This window comes from Nestor notabilis, unplaced genomic scaffold (assembly GCF_000696875.1).
Source record: "Nestor notabilis isolate BGI_N333 unplaced genomic scaffold, ASM69687v1 scaffold32439, whole genome shotgun sequence".
NCBI classification, from domain to species: domain Eukaryota; kingdom Metazoa; phylum Chordata; class Aves; order Psittaciformes; family Psittacidae; genus Nestor; species Nestor notabilis.
Window position 1 is genome coordinate 4,098 of NW_009942921.1, and position 11,947 is coordinate 16,044.

The 11,947-nt window shown below is 46.4% G+C and overlaps 1 protein-coding gene across 1 annotated transcript in view; it reads left to right on the plus strand.

Moving 5' to 3' along the window:
- Positions 1–11,739, plus strand: part of LOC104411257 (FERM domain-containing protein 6-like) — a gene marked incomplete at its 5' end in the record, with an annotated part of 14,857 nt that extends 3,118 nt beyond the window's left edge. The window contains 9 exons of the mRNA XM_010021637.1: positions 779–965; positions 3,410–3,565; positions 5,766–5,831; positions 6,040–6,108; positions 6,297–6,471; positions 8,155–8,490; positions 8,631–8,759; positions 9,473–9,552; positions 11,452–11,739. Coding sequence (XP_010019939.1) covers positions 779–965; positions 3,410–3,565; positions 5,766–5,831; positions 6,040–6,108; positions 6,297–6,471; positions 8,155–8,490; positions 8,631–8,759; positions 9,473–9,552; positions 11,452–11,739 — 1,486 coding nt within the window. The remainder of the gene's footprint in view (positions 1–778; positions 966–3,409; positions 3,566–5,765; positions 5,832–6,039; positions 6,109–6,296; positions 6,472–8,154; positions 8,491–8,630; positions 8,760–9,472; positions 9,553–11,451) is intronic.
- Positions 11,740–11,947: the final 208 nt, after the last annotated feature.

The following is an 11,947-nucleotide window of genomic DNA, read 5'->3' on the forward strand; positions in this document are numbered from 1 at the left end:
TGACATAACCTTTAGCATCACAAGCAGCTTTCTCTTGCATTAGTAATTTAATTGAAGAGGTTTATGGAGCCATGCAGAGGTAGTTGCACGGCCCCTTCAGACTATACACACACACTTTTCCAAGCAGACTGTAGTGTCCAGCACCTCATCTGTATGTACGTGTCAGCAGCCTGCTTCCCATGAGCTTGTACAGTGGGGGCTGTGTGGGTTATCAATGCTATGCAATAGTTATGCCTTATCAGACTATCCCTGTTTAGCAGCTTGAGGAAGAAGACAAAAACAAGCCCAAGGCTCCTGTGTCTTTTGATCTACCTTGCAGGGAAGTGGCTGTTGAAAAGTGCCTTGAGCCTAAGGCAAGGTGAAATGAAAAAGCAGTGCTGGGTTTAGAGGGGAAAGGAGGACAGGTGTGCAAGAAACAGGACTGGCATTCAAGGGGGTTGGCTTTCCTGATTGCTACGGGCTTTCCAGAGAAACAAAGTGCTTGATGTAGATGGTCTCCAAAACAGGTGTGATGTGATTTTTCTTTCATCTACCCCTGATCAAACTTCTTAGATCTCATGTTCAGCAAGATAGAAGCTACCATTTCCCATGTTTGTACAACACTTAGTGGGAGAAGACCTTGATCTTGGCTTAGTGCTCCCTACACACAGCTGTATCAGGGTGGCATTGGCACACATCAGGGATGTCAAAGTTTAACCCTTCCTCTCCAAAACAGATGTGTTTGAGGTGCCTTGTCTGAGCCCAAACTTCTTCAAGTAAATCTGCCTCTGTCTTGCAGCGATAAGGTGGCACGGCAGCTCTACTACTGCCATCTGAAAGAGCAAGTTCTGATGTCTCGGTGCAACCACAAAGAAGAAATCTACTTCTTGCTGGCTGCCTACAGCTTACAAGCTGACTTGGGCAACTACAGAGAAAAGGTCCACACTGGCAGATATTTTGAACCTCAAGCTTATTTCCCACAATGGGTAAGTTTTGGGGAATCCTCTGTCAACAGATTGTATGTGCAGCAGGAGCTATGTCAAGGTGATGCCTAACTGGAGCCACACAATATCCCCAACTCCCACTGCAATGATCAGGCAGAGTGGTAAAGCGGCACCCTGAATTTCCCTCGGGAGACAACTGCTCTCTTTCCACTGGATGTAGGTGTCCATTCCTCCTGGGCTAACTCATCAGTGACGTGGGTGGTGTGTAACCTTTGTTGGTGAGGGAATGTACTGGTGTAAAATTAAGAACTCTGACAGTGCGGCTGTCTTTATTTAATTCTTCTATGGCTTAAAGGGTTGTGTGTTTGCAGTGGTGCATCAGCAAGATCTGCACAACCCAAGCTCTACAGAAAACCTCAGGGCCTTGAAGCCAAGTCCATTGCCCTTCGTTCCTATCTCTGGGATGGTTAGACCCAAACCCTGGGGGGTAGTACTGCTGTGCAGTGCCTCTAGTGCTTGCTTTGTCATTAATCTGTGGCTCAACTGCAGTAAGGAAGGGCCTGGAAATGGTTTTGAATGTTTGTTTATAAGCATGTGCGCATGGGCTGTGCCCTTCAAGATTTACAAATCCAAGAGCTGGTTTAGTTGTCAAATGAAGGCAAATTAGCTAAGACACTGTCAGAGCTGGTTACCTACAGAGAGTTCTCCTCTGGTGGTGAAGCGTCAAGAAAACTTGATAAACACTTTAGTGTCCATAAAAATAGAAGGGGAAGCTTGCTTTGCTACAGGCACATCCCTGTAATGTGTGATGTCGGTTGGAGCAGGATGTTCCCTAGGACCTGTACAGACCCTCCTCTGCAACCTGATTTGGTTCTGGAGCGCCCTTCTCTGCTGTGACAGCAGATTTTAAGCCCAGATGCCTCAGGTAGTTGGTCCGCAAGCAAGTTGTGTCTCCCTTGATAGGTGGCACTATCCCCTGCTTTGGAGAGAAGGTTCAGAACAGTGACAGGGGTTGCGCTGGGGAGGCAAGTCTGGTAGAGTCTCCTTCATGCACGAGTGCCAAGCCTGCCTGCCTTGCTGTGCAGAAATGAGCCTTTCTTCCAGACAACAGGCCTTCATCCCATGCTGTTCCTTGTTATGGGTTGCCTGGCAGAAGATAGCTAACAGAGGCTGGAAAAGGTGGGTCTCATGCGTGCTGTTTCTGGGGCAGTTAAAAATCTTATCACAGACTATTGCTCATCTGGCAAACATTGCAAAGGCCAAGGCAAAGCCTGGCTCACCTGCACTGAGCCACAACCCCAAGGAGGTATGTGGGTGATTTATTACATCATTACAAAGAGCAAAATCTGGCAGGCATGGAGACGCTTCTCTCCCTGCCCCTGGGCTTCCATGGGGAGATACTGAGTGATCTCCTCCAACACAAACCCTTCCTCCAACACGTGCTTCAGATCATTTGGCCAAGGGCTGCCCCAAGCCTTGTGCTAGTGAGGAGAGGTGGTGCTGCCCTGGGGTGATCAGCCTGGCTTTGAACTGTGGTGTTAGTGCATCTCTTTCTGCTGACATGGCACAGCTGATGGCATCAGTGCTGTCTTCCACTGAGCCCAGCCTTCCTCGTGGGAGGGCAACTCATCTGGCAAGGCATGCTGAGGAGGGCAGAGGTGTTACCAAGCAAATAGGGGGCTTAATGTAAACTGAGTGGTGATGGGGTCTGGTTGTTTTGATCCTGGGCAGGTTGTTCCTGGCAGGATGTTCTCGGGTATCCAGTGGGATCTGGTTTTAAATGCCCCCACTGGGAGGGATTTTATAAAGTGAATTCAGCCAATGCCCCTCTTATTTGTCACTGCTGCTCATGGTCTGGAAGGGGCCAGTCTGGAATGGGAGGGGGCCAAGCTACCCTGTAGCGTTGTATGGAGAGGGCATGTGGACAAGCATGGAAACTGGGCACTTGCAGGGCAAAGAGCAAATGGCCCAGTGTGGGGTTTTCTACTGCTTAGCAAAGCCATGTGCCTGCCAGCTATTCCTAACAGATAAAAAAAATACCTTGAGATAGTGTTATCCACCCCTTTGAGGATGGAAATGCTAAATAAGCTAATGTGCAATTTCTCCTCTTAAAAGGACCACCTAGCATTTCTGCAGTGTTTGGAGATGTTGCTGTTGATTATGTTGGCATGCAGAGCAGTATTTGTTATCTGCCCATAAGCATTTATGGATGCCAAGGGTTAGAAAAACTAATACTAGTAATTAAAAATGAAAAGAGCTGACACGACCTCTGTAGTCTTGGTCTGTTATGATTTTGACATCTAGGATCTGTTTGGAGACATTGGTATCATCTGCTTTAAATGCTTATCCTCCAGGGAGGTAGAGGTGAATGTGGACTAACATCTTGAGAGACTGAACGAACCTTCTCCATCTCCAGTCTCTGCTTTGCTGCCTCCTGTGAGGATTGCTGAAGAGTTGCTGACCTGTTTGTTTTCGTTGTGGTTTAGATAATTGCAAAGAGGGGGAGCGACTACATCTTGAAACATGCCCCAGAGATGCACCGAGAACAGCAAGGGCTGAGCGCTAAGGAAGCAGTGCTGAAGTTCATTAAGGAGTCCTGCCTGCTGGAAGATGTGCCTGTCCATTTCTACAGGCTGCAGAAGGTTAAACCAATTCCTTCTTAATTTGAACTTCTCTCCCATAATTAATTGCGTGCACCACTGAACTTGCAAAACAAGTCTAAAACTTTCAGCCTATGAGGCCTGTCCCCACAGACAAATCCGTTGTCGATATACAGGTATAGCTGGAATCTAGTTTTGTTCCTTGGCCAAGAAACTGGCACCAGAATGGCAAAACTTTATTTTTATCCCTGCCTGTCAGTAAACTTGCACCAGGGAATCACAGAGAAGCCTTTTTTCTGTTGTTTGAAATGGTGACAAGAGGTTGGCCAGCTTTCACACAAATGCCATGTAATAACTGAGGTGACACTGAGTCATCCTGACTTTCTTACTCCCTTCCCCCTCCAACCCTGTCAGAGTGGTTGGTGTTTTTTCAGCTGTATGTCAGTTTTTGGATTCCTGTGTTGCTTGTCCCTGAGTTTTAGACCCTTTATCCAAGCCAGCTTAAACAGCATGTGCTTCATTTTCACACGCTAAGAGAGTTTAGGTCTAGAATTAGGAGAAGTTTTCTGTTCTGCTTAAAGTGAGCGGAACCTGCTTGTGCAATTAGGAATGCCTTGGATCTCTTTTTCCCAAATGGTGATACTCCACTTCATCAGACTCATAATTAAATATCTTGGTTGGTTGTGCTCAGTGGGAATTATGTCTGGGAGGTGTTCGTGTCCTTTGACTTGATCTAGCAGTTCTAGTTACTAAAGAAACATGCATTTTTCTGGAGGAAATAAGCTCCAGTTTGGTCTACAGTCCTTGCAAACTGTAGATGCTCTCCCTACCTCTCCTTTATCCTCTTTGTTTTGATTCTAATACTGTTAATGATGCAGTCATAAGAGGGTTGGTTACACTTGAATACCATAAGAAATCCAGCTGTCAGGACAGGATACAGTTTATATCTGAAAGCACTGGGTCTGTGACATTGGTTGCTCTTAATATCAAAATTCCTGTCTAGCTTGAACTTGTATTTTACTCATTGCTAACGCCTTCATGTGGTGTTTGATCCACAATGTGCTCTTCTTCCTGCTGTGTGACACAGTTATCTCACCTTGTGATGAGATTTCCTCCTCCTAGGTGATACCTAGGTCACACACAGGGGTGCCAGGTGAACATGTTGGTGTGCTGGCTGCCCTAAGATTTTACTAGCAGTTACTTTTGTCTTATGCCCTCCTTATGGCTGCTACCAAGGTTGGGAACTCTGAAACAAAACACGGCACTGAGCACCGTATCTCCCCTCCAGAATGATACTGATTTACAAAACCCTTTGCCCTTAGGAGACAGAAAGCGTTTCTTATGACTTCAAACTGGAGACATGGATGGTACTGGGCAAAGGGAGAAGTAATACGATGATACAAGCATAAGGCTTGTATCTTGACAGGCCAGATGAGGAGAGAAAGTTTTGATGGAAAATTTGAATTCTGTGAGCCCATACATCTTTACCCCAAAATTTTCTTCCTCATCCTCCTAGCAAGAAAAGTACGTGTTCCCCTCCCTAACTCTGCCATGCCAGGAAGGACTGAAAGAACTAGTTTGATATTTTTTTTTTGGTCTTCAAGGAAAGGAATCTCATTAGAGACTGAGTATGTCATACCAAGGTACAGTATGAGGAAAAAGAAGGCAGTATTTTGACAGAGCTGCAAACATTTAAGATCACCTGCTCCAAACACTGAGGTTGAAAGGTTAGAAAGTTCCTGTAACTCTGGGCACTGATTAGCCCCCCCTCCCCGCCAAGGTCCAGCAAATCCCTGGGTGGGAGCAGCAGCGCTGTGGCAAGGAGAAGGGGACATGTGTCCCTTCTGTTTTGGGCTCCCTGTCACCTGCAGAGTGAGTGGTGCATGTTCAGGGGGACAGCAGAGGCAGTGCATGGAGGTATGAGAGGTTACAAGGTACCTCTGAGAGCAATAATTGTCCGTGCCCTCAAATCACTAAAGCTACAGGATTCCCTGTCCAGGGCAGCTAAGGTGTGTGTTTCCTGCTAAAATGCTTGAGTTGCCCAGCAAGAGGGGGATTTTTAGATGTAGATATTCGAGGGGTCAACAAGACAAGGTGCCTTTTACAAACACAATAAAAACCAAACGAGCTTATGGCATCTGCCTGATGGAGGTGTCCTGCTACCTCTCCTGCAGTAGGTGCCAGAACAAGAGCATGGTCTTTGTAGATTAACCTTTTACTCTGAGCTCTTCTGTTCTTTCAGGATAAGAAGGAGGATCGCCCGACAGTTATCCTGGGCCTGACCCTTAGAGGAATGCACATCTATCAGGTAACAGACTGCTGTGAAAGCCTTCTGGTGTAGCATTAACTCTGACCAGCTCCCTGTCCTCCCCCCCACCGCAGCTCCTCTGCCTCCCCCTGCGAGCACCAGGCTCCGCATATCTCACATTCTTGGTTGTTTGCAAATTCTTTGCACATCGCTGACTCCACCCTGTACCTGCCAGTCCCTGTGTCACTCTGAGCTTGATGTGTTGCAGGAGGTGAACCACGTTCGCCAGCTCCTCTACGACTTTCCCTGGTCACACATCGGGAAGCTGGCGTTTCTGGTGAGTATGGTGGGATGGAGACCATCTGGCCACAGGCTGTCAGCCTGGTACCTGGCAAAGCCATCGGCCTGCCCGCACTGCCGTGTCAAGCCCTGTTACTCATACACACAAGACTGCAGCTATCTGTGGTTGGTAGTTTTGTGGCTGGAAACATGCTCATTTCACTGGCATCTCTCCTCTTTATGCAGGGGAAAAAATTTGAGATCCAGCCAGATGGTTTGCCCTCTGCACGGAAACTGGTTTACTACACGGGTTGCCCCTTCAGGTCACGGCACTTGCTGCAGCTCCTCAGCAACAGCCACCGGCTCTTTCTGAATATCCAACCTGTACTAAAGCAAATCCAAAAGCTGGAGGAGGCTGAAGGTATGTGATGGAAGAGTTAGGTGACTGGTAAGGGTAAGAGTACAGCATGTTAGGCTCTGCTGTTGCTTCACACTGGCTGCTTACTATCTAATTAATGGTGTTTCTGCCTTATCAGGAAGGCAGTGAGCGAAATAGAGGTGTTAGGTATGTTTCAAGTCCATTACTGGGAAGTGTTTATGGCTCCCACATTGCTAGACTGCGATCAGAAAGTGTGAGTGCAGTAGAGGGGGAATGTCTTACTTTAAGTAAGGAGATCCCTGCTCTGTGTGTTCCCAATTTGTGCACATTTGACGTGTGTTTCTGAGTGGAAGTAATTTTGAATAAAAAGCTTTCTACTGGGATTAGACTTTATTGTGTTCAAGTAGCAGTACAAGTTGTGAGCCTGTGTCTTAATTTTTTAGTGCCCTTTACTAAAGACTGCATGCAGTTTAGCCTGTAGTGTCTGACAGTTAAGGGCTAGGAGTTGCAAGTCCTAGAAAGATCCTGAAAGCAGACCAGGACTCCCAGAATTTGTCTTTTCTGATGGAGTCCCCTCTCTGTAGGAGCAGTGATGTGAACTCAGACGGTCCCTAGTATCCTTCCAGGCAAACTTCAGTCATTTCACCACCTCCCAGCTTGCCCCGTTCCACTTTCCAACTCTGCAAGCTGGGTCTCCTACAACTTTACAGCCTGCCTCTACGTGGTGACTGGTTTTAACACATTGCATAGGTTTTCTTTTAGAGGATTGTGCCCCCTTCCCTCTAGCCTTCTCTCGAATGCCTTTTATCCCCCTGCTTTTTTCCTAACTGCTGTTCCCTGCTTTCTCCATTCACACTCTCTCTGTCTTCTCTGAGGTTTGTAAGACTTGTGTCGTTATGCTCAAGGTCAGTAGAAGTCAGCTAGTAGTAGCTGGTAACTTCTTGTTGGAAACATGTTTCTGGTTACTTCCCATGTCAACTAACTCTAAGGAGCTTAAGCGGTGATCACTGTTTGTGTGGGATCAGGGTACAGGGCAAGGCAGTCCTTGGTCTCATCTAGCTTGGTTATTTCTGTGTTTCCCTTCAGAGGGGTTATAGCAGTGGCCTTGAGCTGTGTGGGTGCACTGAGTGGCATGTGCCAGTTGTCTGTAGAAAGGCTCACTAACCAAGTGTGTGTGTGCAAAAGGCCCTAGGTTGTTTCGTGCCTGCTAGTGTCTCATGGATTTCTTGACCACCCTCAGCACACCTCTCTTAACAGATACAAGCCATTGGAAAATCATTAATAAATCATTAATAAATGCCAGCCACGGTGATCCTGTTCTTGGCTGTCTCCACACACTGGTGACTGTTTCAAGAAATGATCAATGCACCCTGTTTTTAAAGACTGACTTAGGTTAGCTTAGGGCAATTCCCCCACCCCCTTTTTTTTATTTTTGTCCTTCATTTTGGAAGCTACTGTTTTCTGTATCATAACTGCCTCTACCTGCCTGTTCTAAATCAGGAGATGCCAGGTTTACTGCAGGCATGACTCACTCATTCTTTCAGAACCAGCTGAGCATCCTAGTATCTGCTGGGCAAACAAAATACAAAACTGTCCCTGTATCTGTTCAGTAGCTGCAGCAGTTGTTTCTTAATGGTCGGGTTGTCCCAGTCTGTGATTATTTTGCTACCCTTGCTTCGGTCTTGCTTGAAGTTCCCACTGGTTTCTCTCATCTTCCTTCCTCAGAGAAGAAGCGCTACCGGGAGTCCTATATCAGTGACACGCTGGACATGGACCTGGATCCATGCGATAAGAACTCGCGCGGCAGCGGGAGCAGCGGGGGCAGCCGGAGGGACAACCGCCTCTCGCGCCAGTCCACAGGGAGTCACGGCAGCTCCCACACATCGGGCATCGAGGCGGACTCCAGGCACCGGGTGTCGGTGGAAATGTCGGTGGATGAGCCCTTCAGCATCGACCGCGTGCACAGGAAGGAGAAATCCTGCAGCTCAACCATCAGCTACGGCAGCTCAGGCATTGACAGCGGCAGCAAAGGGCGGGCTGAAGATGACTCTCAGGATGATGGTAAAGAATTTGGAGAGGCAGAGTGACTTCTAAGCCTGCTCTTGTCTACTCCTGCAGGAAAACGGGGAGTGAGAGAATGCGAAGCAGCTTGGAGCAGAAGTGTAATGCTAACCCTACTCCTGCTGCTCTCTTCCTCCTAGAGCTTGAGCTGGCAGTAGATGAGCCAGAGGAGGTGCCTGTAGATGAGCCTTTAGAGGGAGACCAGTTAGAGGAGGCCACTGTGGGAGAATCTGTTGAATCTCTTCCTCTAGATGCTGCTAGCTGCCAAGGTGAGATGGCTTTCTGCTACTGCTCAATGCTTTTCTGTAGGCTTTAGCACCAGGCATAATCCGAGGGATGTAAAAAAGCTGTATCTTCTTCCAAACAACTGCCAGTATTACTTGCTGCCCTACTGCAGCATGTTTCGAAGTCAGCTCATCTAGAGGTTAAAGGCGAGCATGCTGTATTGTACAGTGCTGCTCTCCTCTGTCCTCCTCAAGGTCTCCCTTCTCCAAATCTGCCAAGTTTATACTCTGTTAATGACAAAAAGATAACTGAGGTAAACCTTTTGTAGTGAAAGAATTTGCTTTAACATCCTGTATACCACAAAATAGACAAGGTGTTCAACCACAGATTAACAGGCTAGTCACAGGGATGAATAGGTAAAGTTTTGTGGTTTGTGATACAGGAAATGCCAAAGAATGGGATCATGCAGGAGCTGTCTGGCCTTAAGACACACAGCCTTTATAGCAAAGCAAGGTGGGTGAATATGGGACACATTGGTGACAAGCTGTATTCTTGAGGTTTTTAAACGTTAATCCTTAGGGGCAAAAAGGACTACTTGTGAGCAAAACTCCTGGAGCATTGAGGGTGCTTAGTGATGTATATTTATGTCTGTAAGCTACCACTGCTTGAATGTGGCCCGTGAGAATAACTTCCTTTTTCTGCAGCCCACAAAACCTCAAATCTGCAATGCTGCTCACTTCTTCCCTCTCCTTTGTAGCCATAAATCAGGAATCGCTGTCTGTGGTGCAAGTCACGCTAATAAAAATGAGAGGCCAAAGTGTGGAATCCCTTCACCAGGTAAGGGGTGCTCGGCAGGAGGGTCTGTGTGTGGGCATTGAACCAAGGTCTAGTGCAATGGAGACAGCTGTAAATCAGGCGACCTTAAGTGGTCTGGATTGGAGTGATTTTTAAATGGTGTAACCGGAACCAGCTGTTGGCCAGCTGCTGCTCAGTAGGCATAGGATGAGAGCAGCCTTTGGGTCCAGAACAGTATAGAGAGATTTGGAGCCATTGGTGGGGAAATCTTGCAAGCCAGCTTTGTCTGCCTTAGGCTTCCAGAAATGGGAAATGGAAAATAACCCACTTCCAAATTTTCAGTGTGAGATAGAGCCAAGACCATCCATGCAGTTTGGATGTGCGTTGCAAACTTCATAATCTTCCTGTTCCTGAAGCCAGAAGGAGCTCACATCAGAGCAAAACCAGATGCTCGAGCTCCTAATTACTATCATTTGTGTGATTATACTATGCATGTGCCTAAGTCTTTGTCGTCAACATTTTCTTTTCATTAAACCCTTGAGAAAAGACATCTATATAAGGTAAAATATGCTATATCATAAGTTGTGCTTGGAAAAAGCCTATTAAAATGTCTTTCTGAGGCCAAATAATATTTCTTTTCAAAGTATAGCTGTGTCCACTAGGGTAGAAAAAAACAAAACCAAAACCAAGCCTCCACCATTTCTTCCTTTTCTGAATCCAAATTAGCTTTATCTGCTAGAAGAATGGTTTAGGTTTTCAATTAACTTTTTTTTCCAAAGCTGAACAAATCATAATGAACTTACTCGTATACAAGTGGAATGTCTTAAAGAGTGCAAGACAGGGAGCGGGCATCTTGCTTAAAGTCATGTTTTTAATGTTAATGCTTTTACCAACACATGCTTTTATATATTTATTGATTAGGAGGCATCTGTTTTATAAGAATATTTCTGATCAACACAGGACTGTCTAAACAATTGCAAAGACCTGGCTGCCACTTTTATACTTTAAAACCCCCACAAACTTCCTTACGAGGCCATGTTGCAGGACTGAGTTTCCTTAACATTGACAGGACTGTACAGCATGTGCTCATTTCTGGGAGTGCAGCTGGGCCAGCACAAGGTTTCCTCAGGGTAGTTTTTAATTCCCATCCTGTGGAGGTCAGAGAAGTGATATGGGAGGAAGTTTCCTGTGTTTCTAACAGAAGTATCTTGGTTTAAAAATTGTATTCCTGAAATCAGCCTTTATATTAGCATTTAAAAGCTGATTATTAAGAGACAGATCAAGAAAAAACAGGTGGGGAAGTTGGAAATGCCTGGAATGGTCAGTAATTTCTCCACTGAGGCTGAGTCACTACAGCTTGTGTAGCAAGACGCTGCCTCTGGGAATTACTGCTGGTATGTCACTCCTGTTTTCTTCATTGCTAAACAAAGTTATGTAGATGAAACTGTATGTCACAGTTAATTTTTGACACCGTAACACCATTGGGTGTTACACCATTTTGGACACCATTAGTTTGCATGGTTGCCTTCTGAACCTTATTTTGAACTTCTTAGACTTTCAGTAACTCGGAGTGTTCAGGCAGCTGGGCTGACTTTTTGTTACATGCACTTCATCCATTTGAGGATGACCGCACGGATCTGGAATAAGTGCCAGGTCATTCGGGTGTCAATACCTGTCAAGTATTTGGTACACTGTACTGGATACTGAGGACACTGTGCAGACAGATCAGGATCTGGCCCAGCGTGGCAGGGCAGCTTAAAGCACTTGTAATTTCTCAGTGGTTCACAGTTTCTTCATTAAGCCAACATCCTTCAGGCTGGTGGGGCTGTTTTGAAGGAGTGGAAGAACGATTTTGGGAAACTTGTAGCATGCATAGCCAGCAACCTTAGGCTGTGTCTGAGCTCATTGTTCTTATTCCTGTGTGTCTGACTGAACTGACAGGTCAGATCGCTCAAAAGCAGGAGCTGCACAGACCAGCACAGCCAGAGCTTGGACGACATCCGCCTTTACAAGCACCGGCACCCACCACTAAGTGCCACGCTGTCTTCAGACACGTCCCACAGCTACACGTTTGGCTGCAGCCTGGAGGATAGGCTGTCTATCTATGGCTGCGTTTATTCCACAGCAGACTGCAAAACCAAGTCTGCTCTTTATGGGAAGCGATCCATGAACTGCCTCTCCTTGGATCTTCTGGGAGAAGACCAGCTCCCAGAGGAATTTGTGGTGTAATGAGATTGGAGCTCTTCCATACCAGGAAACAGCTCATCATGGAAATATATACCTCATTAACACATGTGATGTCACTCTGGTTCTTGCAGGAGATTGTGAGCAGCTTTGTTATTCAGCTCCATAATCAGTAAGTGGCATCACTTCTGCAGACCTGACTCCAGGGCAAATCAACTGGAGTGTAGCACTTAATATTGGCATTTGAAGTGTC